This window comes from Thermobia domestica, chromosome 9 (assembly GCF_964235325.1).
Source record: "Thermobia domestica chromosome 9, izTheDome1.hap1.1, whole genome shotgun sequence".
NCBI lineage: Eukaryota > Metazoa > Arthropoda > Insecta > Zygentoma > Lepismatidae > Thermobia > Thermobia domestica.
In genome coordinates this window covers 87,919,248-87,944,646 of record NC_137462.1, presented here as the reverse complement: position 1 = coordinate 87,944,646, position 25,399 = coordinate 87,919,248, and the positions used below count along the sequence as shown (strand labels likewise).

The 25,399-nt window shown below is 36.9% G+C and overlaps 1 protein-coding gene across 1 annotated transcript in view; it reads left to right on the top strand.

The window, feature by feature from the left end:
• Window positions 1-25,399, top strand: part of LOC145694826 (dynein beta chain, ciliary-like) — a 614,922-nt gene that overhangs the window by 65,929 nt on the left and 523,594 nt on the right. Inside the window, exons 4-5 of the mRNA XM_081771484.1 lie at window positions 20,895-21,034; window positions 23,585-23,737. Of these exons, the coding sequence (XP_081627610.1) occupies window positions 20,895-21,034; window positions 23,585-23,737 (293 nt within the window). The remainder of the gene's footprint in view (window positions 1-20,894; window positions 21,035-23,584; window positions 23,738-25,399) is intronic.

Below are 25,399 nucleotides of genomic sequence, written 5' to 3'. Positions count from 1 at the left end.
AACTATATAATAATAATAGATAATAATATCTGAGAAAGGAAACATAGACAGGAGAGGATAAAAACGCTTATCATCTGTTAATTACATTAAATACAAGAAAGTACTTCTTGTCTTGCAGACAGAAGTAAATATATACAAATTAGTAGGAAAGAAAATATACAAAATCATATATATACAGAGACAGACCTTCCTTAGCACGAAAATTTACTAAGATCCTCACACTTCTTAAAAAATGCTACGAATAATCTAGCAGACTTCTATCAAACAATACTCTTCTCATACTACCTACTACACATAAATTGACGATCAAATTTGGAAAATTTTAACAATTTATTGTACAGTTCGCGGCGTGGAAAATGTTACAAGAAGTTTAAGTTCAAATTACTAGCAAACTCTTGCGCTGTGTGCTTATGCACTCAGAAACACACTCTCGATCGACTATTTGCTACTGGTATTCAATCTAACTCGCCCTCCTCCTCTCCTTGTCTAAAGCTGTCCATGTAACGTAATATACTCTTTCCATTCAAAGAGAAAAAAGGAACGATATTTACAAGCTTTATAGCTCTAAAACCATCTCTTTCATTCGTTTGTTCTGAAATGCCGTTTTAAAGGCTGATGTAGACATCTTGTAGCTTAGTTAAAGGATGCATAATGAACTTTCCTTTGTTGAGGACCACATTTTAAGGCTGTAAAATTTTGTTACTACTGTGTTAATTTAATTTAACAGAACCGTCTGATAAAGTAGTACCAAATATTCAGACATATATATCATCTTTTGCGAAACTCTAGTGGAAAATTAAACAAATTGTCGTAAACATGTTAGACTTTTGAAAAGAAAAAGTTTAAAAAACGGAAATGCGCATAAGAGTGTTACTTGGATGAGAACATATAACTTTAAAAAATATAGTTAAAGCAAAACAAGGAAAAATAGCAGCTGGTCTACAGTTCACTGATTATATTAAAATACAATATGATTCTTATGCATCCTTGTTGGGATCTCCAAAATCTATTCTTCTTCCAGTGCCTTTCTAACCTTCCTTTATAGTAAAATACTAAAACTTTTGGCCTATGAAGAATCGTAAAAATAAAAAAAATGTAAGAAAGAACATTGGAGTGGGTTTGAACTATGGTTCTTAAAAGACGTAGTTAGCTGTCTTAACTATTTTTTTTAAAAAAATACGATTAACCAACATTCCTCACTAAATTCATTTTCCTAATTTCACTTTCCCTCATTATTTATGTTATTTCACTTTCATTCATTAACTCTTAAGGTCAAGGACACCAACACCTAAAACAGTTAAAATTACAAACTCTTCTACCTGGAATAAAACCCAGGACTACGTACACTAAAGGCGCAAACACTAGAAACTGGACTACCAGGAACGGCACTACTTTACCCTGAATGTGGTTATTTATCTCCTTACGGCAATTGAATTCTGGGTTTCCATCTTAAATCTCCCATGATGTTTCTCTTTGTTTTATGGTCTTACGTAATGTATTCCAGACATTCATTGCCTCTCCACACAAAATGTTAGAAATTTAGTTCTCATATTCTCTATAACAGTCAGTGCAAGGACACCAGACTCACAAACATTCGACATTTACAATTTTGACCGATAATACTTAGGTACTATATGCAGTTTATTATTTTTCTTTTATAGTTGTTTGTAACCTGTGTAAGTTTCGTATTTAAAAACAACGTAAGTTCATATACACTCATACCCAAAATGATTGTCGCATATCTATAACTGTCTTCTTGTAAGAATATAATTTGATAATTATTTTGCATGGTACTTTTAATATTGATACTATGTGTATAATCGGGAAATGTATATGTGTGGTAAATTTCGTAGGAAAAGAATTATAAATAGGAAAATTGGAATGTTGTTAAACAAAATGTTGCTAAACGGACAAGAAAGTTTTATATTCGTTATATTGTACTTATTTACTGCTCTTTTGACATGAAATTTGCTTCATACATGTCTTTGCCGATTATACACATCATAAGAAATACCGGGCGAATTCGTTATCAAATTATATTCCTACAACAACATATTTATAGACATGCGACAATAATTTTGGACATGAATGTACATCTCTTATAGTTATTTTGACTTATTTTTAGGTATACAATTTATATTTTGTTATTTATTATTTTGATGTTTGTACATTGCGTTGGGTTTTTTTTGTTACAGTTTTGTTTAATGTCTTATACTTGAACTTGAAATTTTCACAATTTTGTTTTAATCTTTAATGCACAAAATGTGTCGGCTATTGGCCATTAGGGATGCGCACGAGTCGAGACCTATCTCGACTCGAATTCGAGTCGAGATTCGAGTTGGGACACACTTTGTAAAATTCGAAATGAGTCGAGACAAACGTATTTAATTTTAATTTTCAACTCAATTCAGTTAATTAAAACTAATAATTAATGTTGTGATATTTGTTTGTACTTCAAATATAATAATGTTTGATTATCTAGTTTGTATAAAACTATTATCCGTAGCCTATATCTAGTTTGTATAAAACCATTGCGATAAAGTGAACATCATAAATTCTTTGAATGAGCAATTGGCAGTCTATAGTAATTTAGCATAGTTATAACTATTGTGTTTTCATTTCCATGAACGCAATAGGGCTACATAACTTCTAGATTATTTGCTTCCCGAACTATTTTGAAGCTTTAAAGTGTTGCAGCATATCACGTGTTACGGATAATATATAATGTAACATTTGTTGTACATCACATATTATGACCCGAGACTATTTTACATAGTATATTACTATAAATGGACTGCTTGGATGCCAAGAACTAGTACAGGTATCTTTCACTTCTATAGATAGGTATTTTTAAAAGGAGTCTTGTAAACACTAAATAAAACAATAAACTATGTACAGTAGTCATGGTTTTGGTTCCTAACGTAAAAGAAATATGGATTGTTCATGAGATATTGAACTTCAACTTTCACTCCTGGAATATTTAAATTTTGAGTTAGACCACTTGGCATCAAAGCAGTTCATTGTAAGAGAAATACACTCCTCACTTTACTCTTCTGGTTGCAACGCTATTTTCTTCTCATAATAATTCCAAATAGTTTTGTTTTGTGCTGGGAGTATATTTTATATAAACTAATAAAATTACGGATTCATTTTGTAATCAGTAAGGCCCGGATTTTTATGTAGTCCAAAGTACCGAAATATGTACATAAATATGTAGCAAAAATCAATTAAATATGTAAGAAATATGTTAAAAATATGAAAATATGTAAAAATATTTTTTGTGTTTATTTTGTGTCTGTGCTATTTTCTTAGCTAATTAATATGCTGTAACATATTTATGTAATAAAAGCTTAACAAGTGTAAATAACTTCCTACAGATACATACACATTTTCAGAAGAAACAAATGAAAATATGTATAAAGAAATTAAAAATCACATTATTGAACATATAAACACAAAAAAATATTTATTTAAACAAAAGGCACTTACTTTTGGGACGAACAATGAACCATTAAATAATTTTACGCAATGGAAAAACTTTGTCACTAACTTGTCACTAATATGTTCAAATTTTCACTAAGAACAAATAAAATTGTCTCGTGGAGAAATGAAAATCACATTATTGAATATCAAAAGAGAAAAAAATATTTAAAATAACGAGCGCTTACTTTCGGAGCGCACCATGAGCCACTAAGTATTTTATATGATGGTATTCGAAAAAATCTCTAACTTGCCACAGATACTTCAAACTTTTACTAGTAACAAATGAAATTGTCTCTGAAAAAATGAAAACCACATTATTGTATATGATGAAAAAATCTTAGAAAAAAAAGCGCTTACTTTGCTGATGCTCAATGAACCACTACATACTTTTCCAGTTGTTCAGGAGCTAAAGAGAGTCGTTGGTCAGTCAGGATCCTTTTATAGGCTAAGAAAGACCTCTCCACGTCGCAGGAAGTGACAGGCGCGAACTTAAGCAAATGACATTTTCCAGGACTGATTTCCTCAGGTGCCTCCGTTTCCTCTACATCCAATATCCTGCATGCAGTCCTCAATGTTAGGTATCCTGGATTCCTCTTCAAAACTGACTGGAACTTTCGAGCAATTTTCGCACCTGTTTCTCCCTGCACAATGTTGAGTTTCTTGTATTTCCGTAGAGGTTGCACATACAAAAAAGGTGAGAAAGCCAGCCAACTGTATGCGTTTTAGTTTGTTTTGTCGGCACACATCCGAGTGGCGTCTGCTTGCAAAGGCGATAAGCACAAAAATCCTTATATTGTTTTCTTTATTTATATATAAGAAAAGATTTTTTTCAGGATTGGAAGCGGTAACTGACGACGTTTTTTTTTTTTCATATTGTAGAGTGTACGATTTGGTTTAACCCAGCTTTCCCTCAATCCAAATCGGTTGAACAAAGTGAGAGGAAAAAAATACAGATATTTAAATAAAGTACTTTTTGAGTTATTATTACATATATAAGCCTACTTTTATTTGCGTATTATTTAAAGAAAATTAGCGAAAAGAAGTCAGAAAACTGAATTTATTTAAAAATATGTACAGTAGACGGAAAATATGTAACAGACTTCAAAATATGTAAAAATATGTAACGTGATTTTGGTTTATATGGCTCCTTACTTCGTAATTTGCGAACATTTCATATTTTCACCAGCGTACATACAAAGGAAAAAATATGTAAAAACATAAAAATCCGGGCCTTAGTAATCAGTTTTAAATTAACACAAAGACTATTAATATAAGTTCACAATCAAATCGAGCTAATTGTTTAATGCATTTCGAAGGCTTCATAATCGTAACATTTATGTACTATGAACGTAAAGTGGACTCGACCTAGTCCCGGGGTCGCTATGACTCAGTGGCACAGCCTTCACCCTTGGTGTGTGAGGACTCTGATTCGATCCCAGCTGGTGCCAAGTGGGCTTTGTGGCACAGAAACACCGTGTATGTGAACTTTCTCATGGTCCTCTAGTTTCCTCCCACTTACTTCATTTTTTTAGTTTACAGGGCAAAACGTGCGACGTGAAGTAATACTGAAAGATTTCATTTCGAGTTAGCCGCCCAAAATTATCTTGCCCTCCTCTATTTTAAGTTGTGGTTGGAAGCCTGAGTTGGAGGTGTGAAATCCAGGATGCAAATACTTCGCTCATGAAGTAAGAAACAGTAATTCCTATACTGCTCTAACTTCAGATCTTATAAGCACATAATGCTGAATGTGAGGATTCAGAGAATGTGAGGATGTAAATAAGAGACGTGAATTATTGATTATAAGCTCCTGAATAAGAATGAGCAAACACGTATTCCAGCTTTCCCGTTTTTGAAGGAAGAAAGAAGGATTTCGTATAACACTGAAATTTCTGGGACTTTATTCATTAAACGTTATTCTTCCTCACGTGAATCGGACACTTCTGCATCTATACACTGTTGTGCAACTCTTAGGACAAAAGTAAATTCCGCGTGCTATGTCATTTGCGAAAGTAAGAGTTCGTATGCCCGAAGTGGCATAGATTGGTGGAACTTGAACCATACATAGAAAGTGTGATACAGGAAGTAATACAAAGAAACACATGATTAGAAAAAAATGACACTTTTATTCAAAGTCAACGCTGAAGCCACTGCGATTCATGATTTCTCCTCAGGTGGTTCTTACAAGGTTCTGTGATCACCACACACAATGATGCATGCCCTGCACTGTACTTCCATGCTACTTACAAGGTTGGTAATGAGTAGACATTGGATTTTTTATGCAAATGCATATTTTATTTGCTTATATGCATCTCTGTTAGACTTGGTAGGGGTTTTAACAATAATAATACAGCTCGAATTTGAAGTTTTATAGTACATATAAATGCATTTTTCAAAGGTTAATGCAAATATTAGTGCTTAAGAGCATATTCAGCATATTCTATGTTTTATTTAAGATATATGCTTATAGCATACAAAAATGTCTACATAACAGAATGGCTTTTTGCATGGGAGCACCAGGAATGCCTAGTTTATGGAGAAACAATATTGTTAGCAACTAAGACAAACAAGAGATTTCTGAAATCCTACAGGTTTTTTTCTCACATCCCCCAGAACTTCCTCGGTTTCTAGAACGACTAGGCAGAAAATGGAAATTTTTAAAAAAATGCACGGTCATTGTCTTGTAGAAGGCGAAGGAAAGTTTAAAAGGAAGGAATAATTGGTACACTCCCTCCTCCCTGCTCTTTCTCTGCCTAGTATACTTTCTTTATTTTATTGTCTCCGAAACACCATTCCAGACAAATGCTTTCCGGTAGAAAAGTTAGAAACAAACCATCCCACTCTTGGACAATGTGGGCAAGATGTGGTACTCAGGTCAATGAATCTACTTTGGAAATTTACTGAGAGGGTATAGTTTCTTCAACTATGCCGCCTTCTACTATGGCTCGTGCAAAATAAATAAGTCATCGTCTGATCATATGGAAAACACCGCTAGTTGTCCTTGCCTGACATCTGTTTCATAGTCATATTAGCCAGTGGCGGCAATAAAGGGCCCGCAGACTCTGCGGTGCGGCGGAGCAGACTTGAGGGGGCCCCTACAAGGTACGCTCAGCAAGGCACCTTTTACTTGTCATTTATAACTTTAATGCATTTTGAAAGCGTTTCTACACAGTCTATAATTAATTCTAACAGTTTCACAGAATTAAATAATGAAGAAATCATTAAAATTAAATAATGAGGTATCACTGTGAACATGAATGTCAGGTTGCTTTTTGCAATTTTCGAAAGATTTTATTTTTCAGTGTGACATTTGCATGTTATTATCTTAGTCTCTTAGCCATATTTTTGTTATCGTGTATCTTAGACTACAATTACCGTGTATTACAATAAATTATCGTGTTTACCGGATATATCTACCAAGAAAACAATTCGAGATATTGCAGCTTGTTAATTGAAGAAGACAGTTGCTTACTGACAAGGGAGTGGCTCCGCTGAGATCCGAACGAGACAATTGTGTTTGCATTTGATATGTTATAACTAGATGAATCCCGAAGTTATACGTGCCACCGGGCGGGATATCGTGAGTTACAACATATTCAACGAACTTAAAAAGTTCGTTACTGAATTCTCTATGTCTGTGGGTCTGTCTGTCTGTCTGTCCGTCTGTCTGTTATTTGTGATTTTTTTTAATTTTGTACACTGCATTCGATAGAGGATCAAAAAGTATCAGAGAAAGTGATAACATTTTTCGCGTCACTCTTACCGTTCCCGAGATATTGGCCAAAAAATGGTTGATTTCCAGAAATTTAAGGACACATATCTCGGGAACCGTAAGTCATGGAGAAATCATATTTGTGTTGATCAGTATCTAAAAGGATGGTAAACATTTTGGTAGCAAATAGTAACCGGTAGCCATTGTTCAACGGGCCAGTGGTTTGGCCAGTAGCCAGTTGGCCAGTGGCTACAAATTAATATCGGTACGAAAATGTTTAACTCGGTGAACACGTATCCCATCATTTTCAAGTGCACACTTTTTGAGGTAAAAAGTTTGAACCAGGGTTCCCCGCAAGGTCCTAGAGGGATCCAACTCAAAAGTTTCAAATGACAAGGGGGGTTAAGTAACACATAATTTGAAAGCTGTTGTAAAATAAAGGAAAATGGAGCAAGTCTCTACTCTCTACTAGAAAGACCTTAATTAGCATGTGCTTGAATTATCCATAGGAACTGCTTAGATATCTAATGCAACTTACGTTCGCATTTTAACAATTCAGGTTGTAATTAAAACCTTGAATACTGAGCAGATGAGCACGCAGAATTTTTTTGTTGGGGCGTATTTCTGGTACGCAATTAATTCTTCATAAACAAATACAACTATATAGTATCTGAAGCGGCTTGAGTTGGATTGAATGAAAACGTGAACATGTAATCGAACTGCGCAATGTTATTATCATGAACTAGAAAAAAATTAGAAAAACATAGAAGTGCGATTGATGAGCACTAAACATCAAAATTTCACAAGGCATGAAATATTTGTTGATGTCAAAGCCGCACACCTACCCCCCCCCCCAAAAAAAGATTGCTTCATCAACTAACCGTTGCTTTGTTCAAGTCAGTTGCTCCTTGAAATAACTTGTGAAATTTCCGGCAAGTTAATCAGAATGTTGAAAATTTCCTACATTTTAAATTTATTTATTGTGTACTGATAAGCCAGAACATGTGACTATCTACCTACTATCGATATAAACTCGTCCAGGCAAAAGCTGCGCCACCTGCCGACGAATGCCTGCTAGTCAGTCACACGTACGGTGCATGTAGTATCAGTTAGAGTGCTGGCCGTGTGTCGAATGAGGAAGGCGCGCGATCTATCTGAGTTTCACCGAGGGCAGATTGTAATGACCGGGAGACTCGGCAGGAGAATTTCGGAAACTGCAGGATTTGTCGGGTGTTCGAGGAGTGCTGTGTGAGTGTCTTCAACAAGTGACGAAACTAAGGGAAAACGACGTCCAAACGTCTAGAGATTGGGCGCCCCCACCTCATTACACATGTCGGATGTCATAGGCTGGGCAGACTGGTAAAACAGGACAGGGAGCGAACTGTGGCAGAACTTACATCAGACTTTATTGCTGGGTAAAGTACAAGTGTGTCTGACAACACACAGTACACCGAACACCCCTGACGATGGGCCTCCGAAGTCCATAACCATCCATGTGCGAATGTTAACACCACGACATCGACAACTACGACTGAAATGAACACATGACCATCGTCACTGAACCTTGACACAGTGAGAGAACGTTCCATTGTCTGATGAATCCCGATACCTTCTTCATCATGACGATGGGAGGGTGCTAATCCGTTGTGTTCCAAGGGAACAGCTCCTTGACACCTGTACTGCGGGACGGAGACAAGCTGGCGGCGGCTTGATTATCCTCTGGGAAACATTCACGTGAGCATCCATGTGTCTAGTGGAGCTCGAGCAGGGCACCATGACGGCCGAGGCATATCGCAGACTGCTTGCAGACTATGTACACTCCTTCATGACGACCATGTTTCCCAACGGTAGTGGCATTTTTCGACAAGATAATGCACCATATCACAAGGCCAGGATTGTGATGGAGTGGTTCGAGGAACACAGGGGCAAGTTCCAAATGATGTGCTGGCCTCCCAATTCGCCGGATCTGAACCCAATCGAACGCAGATGGGATTCCGAGAATTTACGGGAATTAGGTGGCCTGTGTGTACGCATGTGGTGCCATCTCTCTCCAGTGACCTTTCAAGGATCATTGCGTCCATGCCAAGACGCGTTGCCATTGTTATCCATGCCAAAGGTAGAAACACTGACAATTAGGTAGGAAGTCATAATGTTCTGGCTGATGTGTGCGTATATTTTAACTCGTATATTTTGTCTCGTCTTGAATTTTGAGACGTCTTGTCTTGACTTCGAGTCGAGTCGAGACAGAAACTGTCGAGTCAATACACGATACGAGATAGAAACATATTTTCGAGTCGAGACAAGATTTTCTCGAGACGAGTCGAGACAGGCTTAAATCTCGACTCGACTCGTGCGCATCCTTATTGGCCATATTGTGACGGCAACTAATAGACTCACTGCTGACTTCCATTAACCACACAATAATCAACCAATCAATTATGTAATTGTTAAAATTTTTAGAGAAGGCTGCAGACTTAAGTTCGTAACCTAAAGGAAGTCTTTACTAAGAAAACTAACTACTACACATGCAAAGCCATAGCTAGGGGGGGGGGCGAGCGGGGCTGTTGCCCCGGGTGCTGATGGCAAGAGGGCGCCGAATAAGCAAGCAGAAAGAGAAAGTGTTGGAAAAGAGTAAACGTCGCGGCGCCCCGTAAAAGTATTGGTAAGCTATTAAATTAATATTGTCCTCGGTTTGCAAAGAAATACATTTGGTAAAAATCTTCTGCTCGATTCGCTCGCAAGCCAATGGTTTCAATAGGACTTACAATAAGTGTTTACTTACTACTTAAAGTTACTATATATGATTCCTTAATGACGATATGATATGCAAGATGCCGAGTAATGACTTATAGTGTACGCAGGAGCGTTTTCAAAATCAGAAATGTTCAGTCTGAAATACGTGTTCGACGTTTTCATGATGATGAGTTTGGTTAGTTAATCCCGCTTTTTTTACTCAACCGACAGTGAGAATAAAGTATAAAAATGAGATAGGTGAAGAGACACACTCAAGCTTCTGTTTGCGCGGGAACATTAAAATGAAGGTAAATAATAGGAATAATATCATTTTAGAACTTACAGCAGTTGTAGAAGAGGAAGGGTGTCAGAACTTAGCTGAACAAATTTCATCTTTTTCAAAGACTGGTCACTAATAGGAATTTTTAAAAATTCCATTGATATATGAAGTGCTTCCAATTTGAAGGAATTTATTGGGTTCTTTCTCCATCTACTACTTGTATCGACATGTTATATCCTTTTTGTGTATTCGTATCTATTGTGATATTTTTCATCTATCTTCATACACACACATTATATACTGTATTTGTGTAAATTCAGAACTTTCATTCATTAAGAAATTAAGTAATTACTGTGATTTCAAAGGTATAGTAGCCAAACTATATGTTGGATTTTAAATATAAATATTAAACATATTTCTATAACTGTTCTCCAACTGAATCTGTATATCAACCAAAGGTAGTTTTGTCAAGTTTAAAAGAAGTCCAAAACATATATGTTTATTTTACTCCGACACCACTCACCCTCGCCCTCGCGAAGGGAATTGTCCATCGCCCTCGCAGTGACAGTTAACCCTCGCCCTCGTTCACCCTCTTCCTCGTGCTGGAAACTTGTCCTCGCCCTCAAGCACCCTCGCCCTCGCGAAGAGAGTTGTCCATCGCCTTCTCTCGCCCTCGCCCTCATATCAGTGAGGACGAGGTTATTTGAAAGTGAGGGGAGACCTCGCGAGGATCAGATCCTCAATATTCCAGCCTATTTGCTGAATTATTTCCTTAACATACGTCCTAAACAAAGAAAACTAAATATACTATCGTATAACTTACTCCGAATCATCTAAAATAGAACAAATCATTGACTACTCCATGCATAATATTACCATGAATATGTTCAAATAAAATTTGAAGAGAGTTTCTTTTACATCTTTCGGTGCAAACTAGTGTTGTCCATGAGACGAGACGAGACGAGAAATAAGGTTTATCATCTCGTCTCGTAAATTATGTAGAAGTCTCATCTCGTCTCAATTCTCTGAAACCTTTTTATTGTCTCTATTCTCGACGACTCACTACTCGTCTCGTTCTGTAAATTTACGTACAAAATGTATTTCCTTATCTAGAAGTTCTCAGAATCCTTCTGCGTCACAACCAGGCCCGTGCTGGCCCACCGGGACACCGGGACGCGTCCCGGTGCGCCCTCCGGAATATCACAGTATAAATAAAGGTACAAGTTTTTAGTAATAAATTCTTACAGTTTTACTGGTAAAGAACGCTTGGAAGGTGCAGTGCGCCCTTTACATCAGGCGCCCTTCCGAGACCACATCAAAGATGAACGATGTTATTTACTCTTCTGTTTAGCACAGTTCTGTACAATAAATACACACAGTTACTGTTGGCGAAGAACCCGTGAAAGGTACAGTGCGCCCTTTACATAAGGCGCCCTACGAAATATCACATTATAGATAAGTGGTTTTAGTTATCCTGTATACCTGCTTTGTTTAATAAATTCAAATACTGACTGGTAGTACTGAACCTATGAAGAATACAAGGCGCCCTTTACATAAGATGCGCTGCGAAATATCACATTATTTTTTAATTTTATTCTTCTGTATTTCAGTTTTGTATTATATATTCATACAGTTGCTATTTGCAGAGAACAGGCAAAGAGTATAATCTAACTAACTAACTAACTTTATGGCCTATGGAACCCGGAGGTTCACAAAAGCTCTCCACTGACTTCTATCCTTAGCTAACTGCATCCAGTTTCTACTTTGTATTCCAATCTCTGCGAGATCCATCTGAATATTGTCCTCCCATCTGCGCCTAGGTCTTCCTAATGCTCGTTTTCCGAATGGTCTACCAGTCAAAACTTTGAAAGCGTTTCTACTTTTTTCCATTCTAGCTACATGACCTGCCCATCTAAGCCTCCTAGACTTGACGACCCTAACAATGTTGGTTAAACCGTATAAATTATGTAGTTCCTTGTTATGAAGTTTCCGTCATTCCCCATTCCCGTTCCTCTTGGCTCCGAATATTCGTCTCAGGATCTTGTTCTCAAGTACTTTCAGAAAATTATCTATATATATAAAAGAGAACGTACAAAATCCTTTGTCCGCTCATCACGCTAATACGGCTGAACCAATTTCTTTCATTTTTGGGGGGTTATTAGGATTTGGACCCTAGATGGTTTTTATCATATCACTTTAATTTTTAATTACCAGTGTCTTGAGATAATTGACCATTCAGGTGTCCACAAATCCTTTGTTAGTTCATCATAGGTAAAAATAAACGTATTTATATGCAACCCGCATGACGTGTCACTCGGCGGGTTAACATAAATGACAGGCGATATACAGCGGAAAATAGCTTGAATCTTCTGTTTAAAATTTTTTAATTGATTTGCTTATTTTTACAGACACTTTTACAATATGCCAGCACCGGGATGACCGCAGCGAAGCGGGGCGGGTTAACATAAATGACAGGCGATATAATGTTAAGATTTACTGCAATCTTCTATGGTTTTTATCATATCACTTGAAAGCGAAAAAGTAAAAATTATCTAAGTAACAAAGTTTATTGCGTTCCGGGGTGACCGCAGCGAAGCGGGGTGAACGCTGCTAGTATAGCTATAAAACGAAAAAATGTGATACATCAAGAATAGTTCGGATAGTCAAACGTACGATGCATTTATGTAATATTACACTGACACGATAATTTACGATTTTTACGACATCGAAGCATTCACAGTCTTAATATGCATCCATATATCCGAGCATATTGATTGTTCCTGTGTGCTTTAAAGCAACATTCGGGTAATCAGTACCTGTTGTATTTCTGAAATAAAGTTGTATTAATTTCCGTAAAATGTGGTCTTCCTGTCACCACTGCACGGCGCTTCCTCAGGTTGTGGATCGAGAAGGCCTCTGGGATATAGAGGCTAGCTGTGAATATACTGAGTAAGCAGTCGCGGACAGACAAGGGGTGATAATCCAGCTTGAGAATTTGGTATGAGGCTAACAACCTCATCCATTAAAAAAAAAAAAGGATTTCTCAGATAAGTTCGCAGAATTCTCGGATCAGAACTGATAACTTGGCACGAACTCCGCAAAGTAAAATCGACATGAGATTTGGAACATAAAACATAAGAAGTCTCTATAGGACAGGTGCGTTAAAATTTGTAAAAAATGAGTTTATAAATAGAAATTGGACCTAGTGGGATATCAAGAAGTTAGATGAGAAGGAAACGGAGGAGTCAAGTCGGGAAATTTTACGTTCTTTTACGGAGAACAAATTAAAAATTACCAACTAGAAACAGGTCTTTCCGTTCACAAACGAATACGTAGTATCAGCAATTATATAGGTTAAATTTGTTAATGATAGATTTTCTTTTACTTCTCTTAAGGGTCGGTGGTGTAATATTATTATTTTAAATGCACATGCCCCAACAGAAAATAAGGATGGCGATTTAAAAAATACAATTTTTACGAAAGAATAGAACGGGTATTTGATCATCTCCTGCAATACCATATGAAAATTCTGTTAGGCGGTTTTAATGCGAAGGTAGGACCAGAGAGTATTTTCAAACCGATTATAGGGAATAAATGTTTGCATAAAGAAGGTTGTGACAACGGCGTTAGACTCATGAACTATGCAATATCCAGAAACCTTATCGTGAAGATTACAAAATTCTAAGATCGCGACATTCATAAATATACTTGGACCTCATCAGATGGAAAAACACATATTCAAACTGATCATGTTTTAGTAGACAGAAAAGAACAGTCTAGCACAACTGATGTTCAGTCGTTCAGAGGAGTTGATTGTGATAGTAAGAGAGAGACTATTGTTGAATAAAGGAAATAGTCAATATCTGAAAACCGAGTGATATTTTTTTTTTAATAGAGGAGAGTCAGGTGAGAGGGGAGCTAGATTGAAGTGTCGAATAGATTCTCGGTTTTAGAAGGTTCGGAGTTCACTAGTGTTCAAGATACTTGGTTGAAATTAAAGATAACATTAAAATTTCAGCAAAAGAAACACAGGAGCACGCAGAAATACGTAGGAACAAACCATGTTTCAACCAGGAATGTACTAAAGTAGCAGAGAAGAGAAAACAGAAGAAACTGCGTTGGCTACAAAATCCGAATGAAATAACTATATAAAATTTCATTGCCATCTGGCAGAAAACTTCTAAAACTTTTAGAACAAAGAAACGCGGCTTTTGAAAGTTAAAATTAATTAACTTAAAGATAATAGTGAAAACAAAAACATTCGGGGCATGTATAAATGCATCAACGAACTTTAAAAAGGCTATCAACTTCGTGCTTATATATTAAAGAAACCTAAAGAAGCAGTTCGCACTGATGCAGTTGAGTTGATGAGTTGATTTTTAGTTTAACGTCCCGTTCAGCAGCGAGGCTATATGAGACGTGGACCTACTGATTAACGTGGAATCCGAACCACATGAGCACCCGCCGGGAATCGAACCCGGGTCTCCCACGCCAAAGGCGCGTACGCTAACCTTAGCCAGGAAGGAGCTCCGCACTGATACAGATAGCATCTTAAATAGATGGACAGATTTCTTTGACGATTTGCTTAACACATAGCCAAAAAATAATGGGCGTGGAGAAAGTGAAATGAATGCAGCATAACCGTATATTCCAGAACCTAACCAGACAGAAATAAAATCGCTATTTAAAAAAAATAAACACACATCTCCGGGTGTAGACGAAATTCTGGTTGACTTAATTTTAGCTGGAGGGGAAAAATTGTAGAGCAAGATACACAAACTAATTCTCCTTATCTGGAACAATGAGGAATTACCACAAGAGTGAAGAGAATCAATCATTGTTCCAGTTCAGAAGAAAAGCAGCAAAACAGATTTAATAATTATCGAGGCATTTCTGTCAACATCCAATAAATCCTCTTAAACATTGTATTAGCAAGATTTACTCCATACGCAGATGAAATTATTGGAGATTATCAGCCCGGATATAGGTAAAATCGATCAATTATCGAACAGATATTTACCATTCGACTAATACTTGAAAAGAAATGAGAGAATACAACATCCTGACAGATCAATTATTGACTTTAGACTCTGGTAGAAGGGAAACATTGTACAACATGCTTACAGAATTTGCAATACCGAAAAAGGTAGATTAATTAAGATATGTTTAAATGAATCCCGAAGTAAGGTTCAAGTAGAGAAATTCTTGTTCACGAGCTTTCACGTTGAGAATGACCTGAAACAAGGAGATGCGTTGTCGTCATAATTATTTAACTTTGTTCTGGAGAACACTATAAGGAAAATCAAAGACAGCAATCAGGTACTAGAGCTGAATTGTATTTGCCAGGTTATGGCGTATGCTGATTATGTAAATTTAATAGGGAATGATAGAACAATAGAAAGGAATGCAGAAATCTTAATTAACGCTTGCAGGGCTTAAAAGTAAATGCAGAGAAAACTAAATAAATGGAAGTTTGTCGGGATCATAATACTGCATTTTATGTATGCGTTAAAATACCAAATAATATTTTCTTTCGACAAAGTGGATACTTTTAAATATCTAGGATCATTATTAACACACCAAAACCATAATCACTAAAAAAAAAAAAAAAAAAAAAAAAAAAAAAAAAAAATTTGATGTCAACAGAAAGCAGGGATTTCGTGCTATTATTCAGTTAAAAATCTTTTGTTGTCACTAATTCTGTTGAGGAATTCGTGGCTCAAAATATAAAACGATAATCATGTCTGTTGTGCTGTATGGTTGCGAAACATGGTCAGTGACTCTGAGAGAAAATCGCAGACTGAAATTATTTGAAAACAAGATTCTTCAACCAATATTCGAACTCCAAAAGGAACGGGAATGGGGAATGGAGGAAACTTCATAAGAGGAAGTGCATAATTTATACGTTCACCAAACATTGTCAGGGTCATCAAGTGTAGGAGGCTCAAATGGTCAGGTTATGTAGGCAGAATGGAAGAAATTTGAAACGCTTTCGAAGTTGTAACTGGAAATCCAAATAGGAAAATGACCGTTAGGAAGACCGAGGCGCAGATGAGAGGACAATATTAAAATGGTTCTCGCAGAGATTGAAATATAAAGTAGAAACTAGGTTCAGTTTTCTAAGGACAGAAATCAATGGAGAGCTTTTGTAAACGCGGCAATGAGCCTCCTGCGTCCATAGGCGTGGTATATTAAGTTGTTGATACGTTATCTTCTTTTTATTTGACAGAAATGTTATTACAGGAACTAAAAAAGTTTTTCTGTAGTAAAGAGGATTTCGATTCGAGGTTAGCTATTTACGTTAATACTAAAACAAATTTGGTAGTGATTTTGATATAAAATCGCACCCATACTTTCTTTCAAAGCCTTTCTCTCTCTCTCTCTCTCTCTCTCTCTCTCTCTCTCTCTCTCTCTCTATATATATATATATATATATATATATATATATATATATATATATATATATATATATATATATATATATTCATGTTTGTATGAGCGCCCTTTTTAATAGACTTGTCCACCGCCCTCATTAGTATCCCAGCACGGCCCTGGTCACAACTGGTGTAAAAAGGGTGTGTTTAACAACATTTAAACCATATTTATTATATTGTGTAATTATTTGAGTATCTTTAAACGTTCATATATGCTCTTCATTGTTATCGTATATACAATCACTTTTATCAGTTTATAGGTTTTACATACACTGAGTACTAAAATAATGTTTGAGACCTGAGACTTGAGTGAAGTAGTGTTGCTCACAAGACTCGAAACAATTCTCACCTTGTCTCGTAGTGCAAATTATAAGAGTGATAACGGTGATGAGGTTTAAAAAGTGTTGTTTTCAACATATTGTTTCTTATAATTAATAACATATAAGAAGATATATAAGATTTCGTACAGGATTGAGTTATTTATTGGCTCGAAATTATTTTGGTGAAGTTCATTTACAATTCCAGTAATGTTACTTTTGTGTGTAGAAGGTAGTTTCTATTTTTACTAAGGTGATGAAGAAGACACCTCTACTAAATTCAAAGAAATCTCTGCGTCAGCACAGGACGAAGTGTCGTTTGCCCCTCCCTCTAGCGATAGTATATTGTGACAGCTTCAGATCATCGGAGAAACCTTTCACTCCCTTCCCCTCGCCCGTCGTTAATGCAGCCCTGAATTCCAGTCCTAGATTACCTGTAGGCGTTATAGCTGCTGACAGAAACTTTTCTTCGGGTACTGTAAATTGAAGGTTCGTTCTGACGACTTTTCCAAGAAATTTGTATTGGTTGGTGAGTAGCTATTGTCTATTGTCTAATAATAATAATAATAATAATAATAATAATAATAATAATAATAATAATAATAATACAGGGTGGCGCGTATTGTATCTACCAGTTGCAGTTGGCAACCCTGATCAAATGCGCGTACGAATGCTGCGCATGCTTACGGCACTGAATAGCAGGGCCTCTGGCAATTAGTTTACCATGGAGCGGTGGTCTGTGCAGACGCGAATTGCGGCGGTGGAAGCCTTTATCCGAACCGGTTCTGTCAGTGAGGCTCAGCGGGCACTGCGACGAAACAGTGATGATCGCCATGTTGCTATACCCGAGAGACACAGTATTCTGAGATGGGTGAGACAGTGGCGGGCCACAGGTAGTGTTGTGAACCGGAAATCACCAGGTCGTGGACGAAGTGTTCGAACAAATGTAAACTTGGAACGAGTGCGCGTAGCGATGGAACGCAGTCCCAAACGTTCAGCACGGCAACATGCACGAACATTACATTTGACACGACGTTCATTGGGTCGTTTGCTGGGTGATTTGAAGTTCCATCCGTATAAACTGCAGGTGGTACAAGAGTTGAGAGCCATTGATAAGGAAAACAGACTCAATAACTGCCAGAACATTCTTGAGTTGATTAACCGAGATCCACTGTTCCTCCAACAACTTTTGATGTCCGATGAAGCAATCTTCCACCTGACTGGGTATGTTAATAAGCAAAACTTCCGGTATTGGTCTCAGGAGAATCCTCGTTCATTACATGAAAAGCCTCAAGGTAGCCCAAAAGTTGTGGTATGGTGTGCAGTTGGAATGTGTGGCATTATTGGTCCCTATTTTTTTGAGGATGACGCCGGACATGCAACAACTGTAAATTCCGACCGCTACTGCCATATGTTACAGACGTTTCTCATTCCGGAATTGCAGGAAAGGGGTGTGATCAATAACGTTTATTTCCAGCAAGACGGTGCTACGGCACACACGGCACGCCAAAGTATGTCTATACTCAGAGAAACATTTCCAAACCGCGTGATATCCCGATTTGGCGATGTCTCATGGCCATCCCGTTCCCCAGATTTAACAGCTCCTGATTACTTCCTCTGGGGATATGTTAAGGAAAGGGTCTTTGCCAATCGCGTGAAGACAATTGACGAACTGAAGACTGCCATTCGTCATGTGATAAGTTCCATTCCACAGGATACGTTAATGCGTGTGATGAATGCCTTCCCACGTCGCCTGCAGCAGTGCATCCAGGAAAAAGGCGGACATTTACAGGACGTTATTTTTAAAGTTTAGTGAGCTCCTTCGACAAGTGTTGTACAGTGTACAAATTGCCAGTCCATATACTTATATTCCATAACAGTTTTGCATTAAAACTTGCATAACACACCTTTGTATTTTCATTTGAAGTTGGTAGATACAATACGCGCCACCCTGTAATAATAAAGATAAGAACATGGGTTTACTACTGCATAAGAACTAATTAAGAAATTATCATATTTAATGTATTTTAGAAGGACAATTTATCTTCAAACACATATTTAAAAGTAGAGACTGTTCCTGAGGGAAGTCTTATAGTTAAAAATTTAAAGCTTTCTTGCTTCAAAGTATATAGACACACACAAACACACACACACACATACACACACACACACACACACACACACACACATATATATATATATATATATATATATATATATATATATATATATATGTGTGTGTGTGTGTGTGTGTCTTTGAGCATATAAAACTTGGTTTTAGGTGGGAGAAGAGAAAAAAGCAAAGAAATCGCACTGAGGTTATACCATCCGAGTGTTCATGGACGTATCATATCACTTAATATCTATTTTTACAACAGAAGTTGGAAACGTAAAGGAATAAACTACTGCTCAATCAACATCAGAACATATTGCTTGTTTCCAGATACTTAATACAAAATATTCATTTAATAATTAAGCACGAACCCAGTTGAAAGAAATAATCCCGAGTACGGATAAACGCGAGTCCAGTTGCGAGAAGTGAGCGCGAGCCCAGTGCAAAATGGCCATCTATGAACAAAAGTCATTCTATCAAGCCTTTCTTCATTTGATTACTGCATTCTGTTCGTTCTCTCACTGATTGTGTCAGGTATCAGCGCTCTTAAGATTGTCATTTACTGCTGAATGACGTGAGTGATTATATGTCTACTAGTACTTTTTAAACATGACACTGTAGACACTTTTTATTTGAAAAGTCTCTAGCATAGGCAGGGCAACAACGAGGCACACTCGCTTCTTAACGTAGCGCTATTTCTATCTGAAAACTTTCATGAGAAAAATGCATATATTATATTCATTTGCATTATTATTTTTAATATTTATGTAGAAGTACACAAGAGAAATTGTCTACTGCAATTAAATGAAAGGAAGAATATGACCAATCTATAATCTTGCTTACATCAACTTTTTTATCTAGAGGACATGGCAGATGTTACTTTAAATATATTCTCCCAATAATGGTCAAACAACAAATTCAAAATAGTTGTTGTTAAGGAAGATTGTCCTTCTCCCTCACGTGCCCTCGTTCTAGCGAAGAAAATTGTTCTTCGCCCTCGCGCACCCTCGCCCTCGCAGTGGAAGTTGACCTTCGCCCTCGTTTACTCTCGTCCTCGTGCACCCTCGCCCTTGCAGTGATAGTTGGTACTCGCCCTCGCGAAGGGAGTTGTCCATCGCCCTCGCAAAGAGGGTTGTGTATCGCCCTCGCTTCCCCTCGCCCTCGTGTTGGAAATTTCTCCTCGCCTTCGCGCACCTTCGCAATCGCTGTTGAAACTTGTTCTCGCCCACGCGCACTCTCGCCCTCACGTCATTGTGGGCGAGGAAATTTGAGGGTGAGAATGCCCTTAAGAGGGCCACCGTCGCGAGGGTGAACATCTCTGGTCCAAAATAAGCCTCTTCAAAACATAATGATTGCTTTTGGCTGTTGCAATGATCTGTCCAAGAAGCTTGATAAAAATTCAGCGTAGCGTAACAAAAGCTTTTTCATTATGTTAAAAAAAGTAAAGAAAAGCTTGGTGAGATGAGTATAGAAAGTACCAAATCTCTGGTTACCACTCTGTATGTATACATGCAGGACATTTTTGCATGACGAATCCAGTGGCAACATTGAGGCCTGCCGTTTTATTTTTATTTAATGAAAAAAAAAACTAAAATTTCGTTGTTCAACATGAACAGATTAGTGCCGATATAATGAAACTTTACACAGTTCTCACTGTACACTTTTCTATTCCCACAACGGACCCAACAAGGCCTTGTATTTGATTCGGCACTGTATGCGTACTTGCTTAATGTTTCTTTCCCTATTAGGTAGCGTTTATATTTCACATACTAAGTAAATTGTGATTTTACACTATTAAATTACTAACTTTCATAATATTTTTCAGTAAAGGGGTGGTAGTTGACATGCATTTCAAGAGTGCTATAGAAGGTGTTGTAATTAAGTGGGCATCTCAGATAAATGATATACTTATGGAAGATCCTTCAATTACATTTGCAGAAGGGAAGCAACCCAAACCTTATGACGGTAAGTTGGCTTCTATTTCTCAAACATTACAGTTTAGCGTACCTTTCTTCCTTTGAAAGACAATCATTTTGGTACTATTTTAATATTTTATTGTCGCGTATAACAAGAATTTTGAAATTGTTTATTTTAAATTTAAAGAAATATTATACGACCTAATATCGTAAGTCCTCAATCTTCATTACGTGTTAGATAGTACTTAAAAGGAAATTCTTCACGCTGGTCTAGTACCTAGTGCGTGAGTCTTTGGTGTTCGTGATTCCAGGTTTGATTCCTGCTGGCAGAGCATATGTGGAATTTTAACTATCATTCTAAAACTTAAAAAGAAATGTACATAAATGCTGTTTGCAGATAGACTGAAACAACATTGCCTAAATTTCTATCAGTATTGTTTTATGTAACTACTCAAATTTAAATAATCGAGCCAAGTCCTTACCAACATTTTAAACTTCACTATCTTACATAAAGTGTTGCTAAATGGATACTACTAAAAAATAAATAATTGTAACATGAAAATTTATGATATATATATAGTGTTTCAAAACAACACTGACAACATTTGGGAGGTGATTCCTGGCACCAAGATAAGACAAAGAGTATAGACTAACCTGTATGCATGAATGTTTCCTTCGGAAGTTATAGGCTGCCGAAAACATGAAAAAATGAATTGCAAAAATCCATAGCTCCTAAACTATAGGACCTACTGTAGTCGGAAAATGAAGTGAAATTTTTGAGTTTTACGTCCCACGGTTATGCCGGCTAGGCTAAAGGAGACGGTGATGATGAACAATGAATGAAATGGTGGAATGAAGAAAGTAAGAGGAAACGGGAGAACCCCGAAGAAACTTACGTACACGGTGTTTGTCCACCACAAAGTTCATTTGGCGGGAGCAGGGTTTGAACCAGGGACCCCATGTACCTGAAGTGAACGCTCTACCACCGAGCCACCGCGGCCCCATACTGTAGTCGGATCAAGACTTCACTTAGGAACTAGTGTGTGCCCTATTCAAATACCCAAGTTTCAGAATCCTGCGATACTTCCGCAACAATTTTTATACAGGTAGTTGGTGAGTACTTCGAATTATATGCCCGTAGAAAAACTCCCTCTATAAAAGCTGTTGTATGAGTACCTTAGGATTCTGAAATATGTATTTTTGGATAGCGCACATATTAGTTCCTAAGTGAAGTCTTGACCCGATCACGGTAGATCCTATAGTTTTGAAGCTATAGACATTTATTTTTTTTCTGTTATCGACAGTCTATAGTTCCGAAAGGAAGCATTCGTGCACTCAGGTTGGTCTATTCTTTCCGTCTGATCCTGGTGTCAGAAATCACTTCCCAAGCATTGTCGGTGTTGTTTTGAAACACCTTGTATATAGATAGATAGGTATGCATGTGTATATATAAACACCTTGTGTCAACTGTGTCGCTCGAATTGCATATCCTATTGTTCGATAACTGTCTACAGCATAATGATGATCACATTCGTTCTAGAGATACCGTAGCAACAGGATAGACTATTCCTACAATCTACATCTCTGGGCGTTATGATGTGGAGGCGGCTCTGATTCTCGCCCACTCACATCTTATACGCTTTTTATCAAGCTCTTGATCAAGTTTTTTTTCTTAATGAGCGAAAGGTACATCGATGAGGTGTTGGCCTGAGGTCTATTGCACAGGTCCTCCATGCAGCCATTTTTCAACGGGATAACGTGCGTTAACATATGACACTCGACGTTATATACTTCCGGATGAACATGTTTACTGCTTTCTTGGTAGTGGATTCACCTAATCTCGCTGATTGAACACGGCTGCTACATAACTGCACAACAGCTCACGAAATAGACCTGCTGTACCTACAACTAATGAACCTTGACAATGTCGTAGATGCATTGTTTGCCACACATGAGAAAGAATCCAAGCTCTTGTTCACTGTCTTTCTCATAGTGTCCAAACGTTCCGCACGGTCATGACGAGCCTACTGATACAGGTTATCTACTTTCTTCAGGGATTTTCCAGGGATGTTATACATCGTACAGAGAGATAACTGCAATCATTTCTTACTTGTATCTTAAACTGTTTATCGTATTTAAGCCCTGTTGTTTTAGTCTTTATCTCCAGAAGTGTATTTGCCACTTGAAATATTCCTGCAGAGGTTATTCCGCTATCTATTGGTTCCGCGCTATGCAAACTCCGTTGTTCGAGGATTATTTACAATGGGTTTAAAATAAATTTGTTTATCTGAAAAAAAATTAGAATAAACAGTAATAAAAATTTATTTTTAATATTTTGAATTTTCTAAACTATTGCAAATTTGTAAATATCTATAATAATGAAAACATGTTAGAGCAAAACCCACACGGTTCGCAAATTTCTTGAATGATGTATTAGTGTGTATCTTTAATGAATTTTAAGATACTTGAATAGATAGCTTATTACTTGCATGCGATTTTGAGGCTCAATATTTATTTTATACTCAATATTTAATAACTGTTTAAAAGAGACTTTGTTTCAAATATTCCTTTTAAATGTGTGTTTGCTTTCTCACATTAGAATTTCAGTTCTGGAACAACAGGGTAAAAAAATTAGAATTTATATTTGACCAGTTAAACGATTCTCGAGTTAAGAAGATGGCTAATATATTGCAACTTACTGATAGTGTCTACTACCCATGTTTCAGGACGTTTCTCAGAAACGTTGTCGCAGGTAAGCTATTTCATTTTAAATGTAAATTTTTACATAGGACAAATTATATCTTTGGTGATAAGTAAATTTTCCTTTTACCTAAGTGCTGTCGCAGGAAAGCTATTTCATTTTAAATGTAAATTTTTACATAGGACAAATTATATCTTTGGTGATAAGTGAATTTTCCTTTTACCTAAGTGCTGTAAATAAAATCTACAATATTGGTATTTATAAGTGAACTTAATTCCTCTTTGCCATAACGATGAAGTTTAGTAAGTCTATAGCATGCAGTCTGTTAGTAGGGAATTTATATCAAATTGTCATTCTAGGAGGACACCACAATAATAGTATTCGACTACTGAGACATTACTTACTTACCTAACTTACCTAACTTCCTAACTTACCTAATCCTACTGTTTTGAGTCTTGGCGAGAATGTGTTGTTTACCTTATAATCTCACTTGGAAACATTGGTCGCTACATTTACGGTGTAAATGCAGGAAACTTATTTTATCTCAAGTGAAATAAATTTGCAGCTCAAAGTGTCAGTATCAACTATAATAAGAAAGTTAACGTAAATGTGGCGGAAACTTCATGACGAGGAACTGCATAATTTAATCTTTTATCTAGCATTGGTAGAATCATTAGTGCTAGGAGACTTAGGTGTGCAGATCATGTAGCTACAATGGAAGAAGGTAAAAACGTTAAAATTTTAACTAGAAACCCAATCGGAAAATGACCATTAGGAAGACCTAGGCAGCAAGAATGCCAATCCTGGGGGGCCCGATCCTGCCCAAAGCTCACGTGGGCCCCCATGTATTCTTATGAATGTGTATTTTTTATTGTTATATATATATATATATTTTATGAATATGCAATATTTGTCATAATTTGAATTCAATTTGTTTTAAAATCCTCATATATGCCTTCTTAGACCCTTGTTTGAAACCAAACACATATCTGAATTGGTCTTCCCAAAGTTACAGAGAAATCCGCGCCCTTGCTAGGTGAAGATGGCAGAACAATATTAGGATGGATCTTGAAGAAATAGGAATAGAAAGTAGAAACTTGTCCTAATTGGCTAAAGACAAAAGCCAATGGAGAACTTTTGTGAATGAGGCATTGAACCTTTATATTCCATAAGCCATATAGTTAGTTAGTTTAAATGTAAAAGTGGTTCCTTCAATTTTGCATCATCATATGCAGGGCCGGATTTCCCAATAGGCCTGTTAGGCCCGTGCCTATGGGCGCAAGCTCCCAGCGGGCGCACGGCCGAGAGAAAAAAATAAAAAATATCTAGAAATAAAAATAAATAGCCATAACTTAACATATTTTTTGAATTGATTAAAAAAATCAGGCTAATAAAGCATTCTGATTTTGAAGTTCATTGGAACAAATAATGGTAAAGTTAAAGTATTTTTCAACATTATGCATCAACTTCGTTACAACATTGATCTCAAACACTGGAGAACTGGCTGTATGAATATCGTTGAGCGGTACGCATCGTATTGCCACTGTGGAGTGGTGTTTAAGCAATTAACATATAGGCCTGATATAATTTTTTAAGAAAGATTTTTAGGAAAGTAACTTTAACCAGACTAGGGGGCGGAAAAAAATATTGGGCCTAGGGGCGCCAAAATGCTAAATCCGGCCTTGATCATATGGATATTCTGACATAAATCTT